Source organism: Alnus glutinosa, chromosome 9, assembly GCF_958979055.1.
Source record: "Alnus glutinosa chromosome 9, dhAlnGlut1.1, whole genome shotgun sequence".
NCBI classification, from domain to species: Eukaryota; Viridiplantae; Streptophyta; class Magnoliopsida; order Fagales; family Betulaceae; genus Alnus; species Alnus glutinosa.
Genome location: NC_084894.1, coordinates 5,084,134 through 5,091,888, shown reverse-complemented (window position 1 = coordinate 5,091,888; position 7,755 = coordinate 5,084,134). Strand labels below are relative to the sequence as shown.

Here is a 7,755-nt window from a genome sequence, read left to right as displayed (position 1 = left end):
CTTTTTCCCCCTTTCCCCACGCGCGCGTGGCATCCCCTCCCCCAACGCCTCTCTCTCTCCCTCTCTCTCGCGCACAACGTCACTGGTCGTCCCTCTCCAGGCGTGTTCTGTCTCCGGCAGTCTCTCTCTCCGACGGTCTCTATTTGTATGCTCTTTTTCCATCTATTCATTTTTATGGGATTTGTTATTATATATAGACACTAATCACCATGCCTTATGTGTTTTGTTTTTTGTTGAAAGGGTTTGTGCATGCGTACTTTGTTCGATTTGTAGTCTCTCAATTCTCAGCTTTGGTTCACTTTGGGTCCTTTCCTTTTGCAGCTACCTGAAACACCGAATAATATAAGCAATAACTCTCTCTCTCTCTCAAACCCTCAGTCTCCCTTTTTCTCATCATAGAAACAATGGCCTTGTTTGGTAAAAGGAAGTGTGAGTTGAGGTAGTAGTAAAAAGTGATAGATGTGATATGAAGTAAAAGTAATTTGGGAAAAATACAATTTAGCCCCTCAAACTACCATCGATTCTCCAGATGGCACCCTAAACTACCAAACCTTGCAATTTCAACCCTCCAAACTACTAACTGCTTGTTTTTTGACCCCATTCGTCAGTTTGTACCGTTTATATGGATGGAAATTAGTCATGTGCCGTGCACGTGACTCTTAAGTACAAAAAAACTCGCAAATGCCCTTAATTTTAACGTTGAAATTACTAGATTGCCCATACTTTGAAGAACACGTGTGTGAGTGATTTAGGTGCAGAAATTACGGAAATGCCATTCATTTTCTTCGATGGCGCGGCATCACCTGCGAAGCCAACGTCACTCGCCGTGTCAACCCAGTCGACCTCTACAACTCGCAGCTCGTCAGGCCATTCCCGACCTTCCTCTGCCGCCTCCCCTCTCTCTCTCTTAAACAACCTCATCACATTGCAGCTCGAGGCCTACACCAAAAAGGAAGTGGAAGGGAACCGTACCCCATTTACACCGCTGGCAATCTAAGTAGGGTTGCAAGCCCTCCTTCTGGTCCCACCACCATGAGCCCAACATATGCATCCGCTACGTACAACTGCTACGTTCCACTGTTGGAATCCAAACCTAATGCCTAATGGCCTCCCACAGGTAGCTCCCAAATCATCATAATTAGTTTTGCCACCATATGTCACAAGGCCCGCACTTGACCTGAACAACATGCATTTCCAACAAAAATACATTAGAGTTTTAAATAACAATATCTTAAACTTCTTCACATGTTTTTTTAGTGCAAAAGACGGCCTTTCATTTATAAAATTCTGACACGTGTATATATGTGTGTATATATGTGTGTGTGTGTGTGTGTGTGTGTCTTACTTCTTGTAGCATATACAAATATACGAACTGACCCTTAATTTATTAAAATCTGTGTCTATGTATATAACTAAAGAAGATGTTCCAAATCCAACCTAGTTGGCGAGTCGAAGGCAAAATCTACGAAATGAGCAGTGGCTGCTTCATATTTGAGAATTCGACCGTCTTGGACACTCACATATGGGTTCCATGTTAATGGACAAGATGTACATAATCAGTAGGCAGAAAAGATAGGGAAAATGGGTTCCATGTTAATGGACAAGATGATATATAGAAAACAATACCTCATTACCGTGCAAATCAACTAATGTCTTCAATTCAGCTTGACGAAAAAGTGCATCACAGTCTTTCCCCAACAAAAGATCTAATAGCTGGTAATATGCCACCAAAAGTATCTCAGGATCATTCATGAAGAAAATTGAAGGCATGCACGAAAACTAGTACAAAGAATATATATAGCATGCACCTTGCTTATTGGATAAGCAATAGGAAAACAAATCCAAACAAGTATCTGGACAACTGGAGCTCAAAGAAAAAGAGAACAAAAACTCTCTTTCTCCCTAGCTTTTCTTCCTTTGTTTAAGCCAAATTAGAATGGGTATTGTATTTTAATTCCAGTAGAAAAATAAGGAGACTTCATCCCTCTCAGCAGTTGCAGAAAAACCAGAATCAAAACCTTCAAAATCTCTTTCTCTCTCTGTGGGTCTCGATCAGTAGCTCTAGAAACAAGAAAAGCTTCCCTCATTCTCTTGCCCTCCCTTTATTTGCAGAAAAGAAAATAAGAAACAAAGCTGCTCTCTCTTCCTTTGTAACAGTAGAACAGTAACAAAAACAAAGAGAAGATCTCTAGCTCTTCTTTCTCTTGAAACCCACAGCCAAAGATCCTCTAAAAATTTAACTCTCTTCTCTTTCTCTGTTTTCTGTTTCATTTCAGGATGGGTATTTTTCAAAGTTGCAGTTGAACAACTTGGCAATCTCATTAACCCAGGGCATGACGTAGCCTCCCCAATCCTCCGGTATCAGATTGAACATCGCGGCCCTGGGCTTCCCTTTTAGCTTCAATCGGCCAGGAATGATTCGTTTCTAGGAGAAGAAAAGCTTGTTCTCCATTGAAGGACCTGCTGGGCTGCCGGGAGGCAACGTCGAGCGGTGTCCTCCTCTGAGCTGCTGCGTTGGAAGGAGTCGCTGACATGTGGGGTGACGACCTGCGAAGAAGTGACAAAGAACAATAAAAAATACGGATGAATTTCAGGTTATAAGATAGGGGTATTTTCGGACTTTTCAACTAAAAGAACCACGTGCCGCACACATGACTCGGTTTCTGTTCACTCACTACTAAAAAACCGGATTTTATAGACGGTTTTTTCATAGACGGTTTTCAAAACCGTCTATGAAAAAAAATATTGTGGACGTTTTTTTACTAAACCGTCTGAAAAATAAATTTACGGACGGTTTTTTTAAACCGTCCGCAAAACACAGACGGTTTTTTTAAACCGTCCGCAAAACACAGACGGTTTTTTTAAACCGTCCGCAAAACACAGACGGTTTTCGAAAAACCGTCTGGAATTATAAAATTACCGACGGTTTTTCTAAACCGTCTATATTATTATAGACGGTTTTTTCAAACCGTCTATATTATTATAGACGGTTTAGAAAAACCGTCTGGAATTTTCTAATTCCAGACGGTTTTTCGAAAACCGTCTAGACCTAATTTCTAATTGTAGAAATCCCTAGCTAGCTCAATCAGTTCATGCTCTCTCTCTCGGTCCATGCTCTCTCTCTCACACACACGCCGGCTGCCATAGCTTCTTCCTCCACTTCTCCGGCACTCTCTCTCTCTCTCTCTCTCTCTCTCTCTCTAGCTCAGTTCCCCCCTAGGTCCCTCTCGATATTTCCCTCTCTTTTCCCGCCGGCTGGCCCTGAATCGTCTTCTCCGGCGCCATCTCTCTAGAAGTCGACCCCGGCTGGGCCCTACATCATCTTCTCCGGCGACGCTCCGACGCGTCTCAGCTAGCCCACACCCGTTTTCCCGACGTACGCCGGCCCACGCCCGGATTAAAGGTTTGATTGGTTATTTGTATTTTTATTTTGTTGGTTTTTTGTTTTTCCGTTTGGGCAATTCGGAGATTTTCTGTTTGTTGAATTGATTTTTCTGTGTTAAATCCTGGGTTTTCTGTTTGTGTTGAATTGATTTGGAGATCTGTTTCAAAATCTGTTTGTGTTTGTGTTCAAAATCGGTTTTCTGTTTGTGTTCAATACTATAAAAGGGAAAAATCAGTTCAGAGATACAAATAAGGAATTTATACTTTTGGACATATTTAGTGAGGAAGACAGGAGAAAATGTGAGAAACTGTGTGTTGTTCTGGAGGGTTCCTAAAACGGATGGTTTATCATGCATGATTTCTCGTTTATCATGCATTTATTTTCTTATTAAACTTAATTAGGGGAGTTGAAAAATGGTTCAAGTAGAAAATGATTGTCGTCCTACTAATTGACAGAGAAAACAAAAGAAAAAGATGGTTAAGTATAACAATTGGGCTATCTTTTCCACTCACTAGAATCTGAATGAGATATGATCTTATGTTAATGTATTTGTTTAATTACTCCAAATACTTTAAAGTTATTCACCTAACCATAGTAGTACATGGACTTTTAGTCAAAGATGTTTGTCATGACTTATGACTAGAATGACACATGACCAATTGCTATTTAATGAAATGAATTTTCTCATTGGACACTATTTTGGGTCAAGTACGATAAATGAATTGAAAGTCTTTAGTATTGATGTATTTATAATGTCACATAACCATAGTACATCGACTTTAAGATGTTTGTCATGACTTATGACTAGAATGACATATGACCAAGTGCTATTTAATGAAGGTGAATAAAGTCATTAGTATTGACCAAGTGCTATTTAAGAGTGATGTGATCTTGGCATTTTCAATTAAATATGTTCGAGATTTTATATCATACAGATTCTCCTTTAAATAATTATTGGATTGAATATTCTAAATACAAATATTTCATTTTACCTTTATATATTATTTTGAGATTTTCTAATAAAGACGGAGTACAATGGTACATTAGATCATAGTAGTATGGAAGATGAATATATAGCATTATTCCGAATTATACTATATAACTCCACATAAAGGATAGGTGCTGCCAAAGCATGCAAGTGAGCTCACACCTGTTTTTTGTGGGAATCTTTATTGAAAATTAAAATCTAAGGCGTGTTTTAAGTTAATTAATGATATACTAAACTTGACAATTAAATAGGAAGTAGGACTGTTATCAAATTATATAATCAAATTTCTTCATGTCAGTTCTCAAATCTAATATTTACATTTTCTTGAACAAGTTATCTACAAAACTACAAACACCAGCATACAAGTAAGACTGTAAGAGGGACTAAAATGATTAACAGGGCATTTTTTGGAAAGTGTTTTTAGTTTTTTATTTGAAAATAACATTTTGATGTGATGTAAAGGTGAGAAGTATTTTTTGATGGGCTTCATATGTGAGAAAATATTTTCTATGTGGGTACATTTGCTAATTTTGAGAAAAAAAAAAAAAAAAACACAAACAGATATAATAGCAATTTTATTCAATTACTAATAGACTGAATTTTCAACGTACAAACTATAGATTATTTACTAGATGAAAAAGAAAAAGAAAAAAAAAATTAATTATAGAGCTAATTAAGATACCCAAGAGGTCACAGTTTGTTTCTCTTTATAACCTTCCTTGACAAACCTGTTAAAACTGATGTCATAAAATTATAGAAAAAGAAGCAGAGTTCTTGTCAACATTATATATATTGGACTTGATCATTCAATATTCATCCATGTATTTAACAAAAGTTATAGTAAAAAATGACTGACCCGGTCCTCTCAACTTATCCAAAAGTCAAAAACCATGTTATAAAAATCTTGAATAAGACTTACGTTTTAATTAAGAGAGTATAATTCGTTTTCTGCTTCTTTGTTTATAATGTGTTTTTGTTCACAATAATAGATTTTTCATGCTACAAACAGAGAAAAATATAAAAAATAATCCATCAAAATAAAATGATCTTAATATGAATATATATATATATATAAAATTTTAATGTGTAATTAAAAGCAGGATTGACAGCACTTACAAAAAAAAAGAAGAAGCAAGGATTGACAACATTAATTAATGCCATTCAATTGATTGGTGGAGCACACCTTATGAGATTGATTTTGTTGGTCATGGTTAATAATTACATACACCTACTTAACTTCAGTGCTATATGTGCTAAGTTATGGATATGGTTTTGTTTATATTATGCTTTCTTTTCAAGGAATACCAAACTTACCCTTATATATATAGCATTTTTGTGTCTAAACTCATAGATTTAAGCTTTTGAGTTGTGTGTGGTATCTCAACGTATTATATTATACATGGTGTAGTTAGGAAGATGGACAAGAGTTGGATGAAGTTGCCGCGAAGTTCGCGAGAGTATATTCGCGGGGTTATGGAATTTGTGAAATTTGCACGTGAACAGGACAGTAGAAAAGATGTCATTGTGTGCCCCTGTAAGAAGTGTTTGTTGGGCAAATCATGGTCCAGTGAAGTCGTATTTACTCATTTAACATCAGGTACTGGGATTATTGAGGGTTACACTGAGTGGATAATGCATGGGGAATCACTTGTCCCTCCTGTTCAGAGCGAGACAATATATGAAGCTCCCAGGAGGCTTCAAGTGGATGGCATTCCACTACATGGGGGGTCCAGTGGGATGCAAGACATGCTTAATGATGTTTTCATGATGCACGATATCTGTGTAGAAGCCGGTGGGTCTCAAGTGCGAGATGAAGTCGAAGCCGAAGCTGAGCCCGTGGATGTTGAAATTGAAGACTCTAACAGGGTGCCGAATAAGTTAGAAGAATTGCTAAAGGATGCCGATACGCCACTCCATGGAAATACAAAACATAGCAAATTGGGAGCTATTGTGCGCCTATTTAGTATTAAGTGTATGGGTGGTTGGAGCAATACATCGTTCTCCATGTTGCTTGAATTCATTAATGAACTAATGCATCCAGATGCAAGTTTGCTGCCTAAAGACACATACGAGGCAAAAAAATACTTGAAGGATTTGGGCCTTGAGTATGAGAAGATATCGGCTTGTCGCAATGGCTGTATGTTGTTTTGGAAGGAAAATGAAAAATTAGACAAATGTACATTCTGCAATGAGTCTAGGTGGAAGGATAACTTAATTAATGAAGATGGGTCGATAAAATGTTCGAAAAAGAAGCCGGTCAAAGTGTTGCGTTGGTTTCCTCTAATACCAAGGCTGCAGAGGTTATTTATGTCACATCATACGTCGCCACATATGAAGTGGCACGCTCAAGGCCGTACAAAAGACGGTGTGTTGAGGCATCCGGCCGATGGAGAAGCATGGAAGGCATTCGATTCACGTTACCCAATATTCGCATCAGACCCGCGAAATGTCCGGCTAGGTTTAGCGTCAGATGGCTTCAATCCTTTTGGAAACATGTCCTCTAGTCACAGTACTTGGCCAGTAATATTAGTACCTTACAATTTACCTCCTTGGATGTGTATGAAGCAGCCGTATTTTATGTTAACCTTGATTCTCCCTGGTCCGAGTGCACCAGGACAGAATATAGATGTGTACCTAGCTCCCCTTGTAAGTGAGTTGAAAAAACTATGGGAAGTAGGGGTACAGACTTTTGATGTAACCTCGAGGAAATATTTTACAATGCGTTCGGCCTTGATGTGGACGATAAATGATTTCCCGGCATATGGTGATTTGTCAGGTTGGAGTACACATGGACGAAAAGCATGTCCTTGTTGTATGCATGAAACGCAATCAACGTGGCTAACTTATGGTAAAAAGTTCTGCTTTATGGGACATAGGCGATGGTTGCCTCTTGATCATCCATGGAGAAGAAATAAGAGACGATTCAATGGTGCGCAGGAAATGGGTAGTCCTCCCAATGTGCCGAATGGCGATGAGATCATCCGACAATTAGAATGTGTTGTCAATCGGGCAAGGACTGGACAGAAGCTACCGCCTGGAGAAGTTGATTGGAAGAGGTGAAGTATACTATACGATTTGCCGTATTGGAAAGATCAGTTACTACGCCATAACATTGATGTGATGCATACAGAAAAAAACATCGTTGATAACATACTTGGCACGCTATTGAACATGAGTGGTAAAACCAAAGACAACAAAGAAGCACGTCAAGACTTGCATAAGATGAAATTGAGACCAGAACTTCATCCATTTACCGCGGAAAACGGCAAAACACTTTTGCCTGCAGCTTGTTTCACAATGACGAAAAAAGAGAAGACTGACTTTCTGCAAGTATTACATGATGTTAGAGTGCCAGATGGATATTCTTCAAATGTGTCACGTG

The 7,755-nt window shown here is 38.5% G+C and overlaps 1 protein-coding gene across 1 annotated transcript; it reads left to right on the top strand.

The window, feature by feature from the left end:
* Positions 1–5,789: 5,789 nt before the first annotated feature.
* On the top strand, positions 5,790–7,433 carry LOC133876682 (uncharacterized). The gene has a single exon (XM_062314940.1). It carries the CDS (start codon positions 5,790–5,792, stop codon positions 7,431–7,433), a length of 1,644 nt encoding a protein of 547 aa, XP_062170924.1.
* The last annotated feature ends 322 nt before the right edge of the window (positions 7,434–7,755 follow it).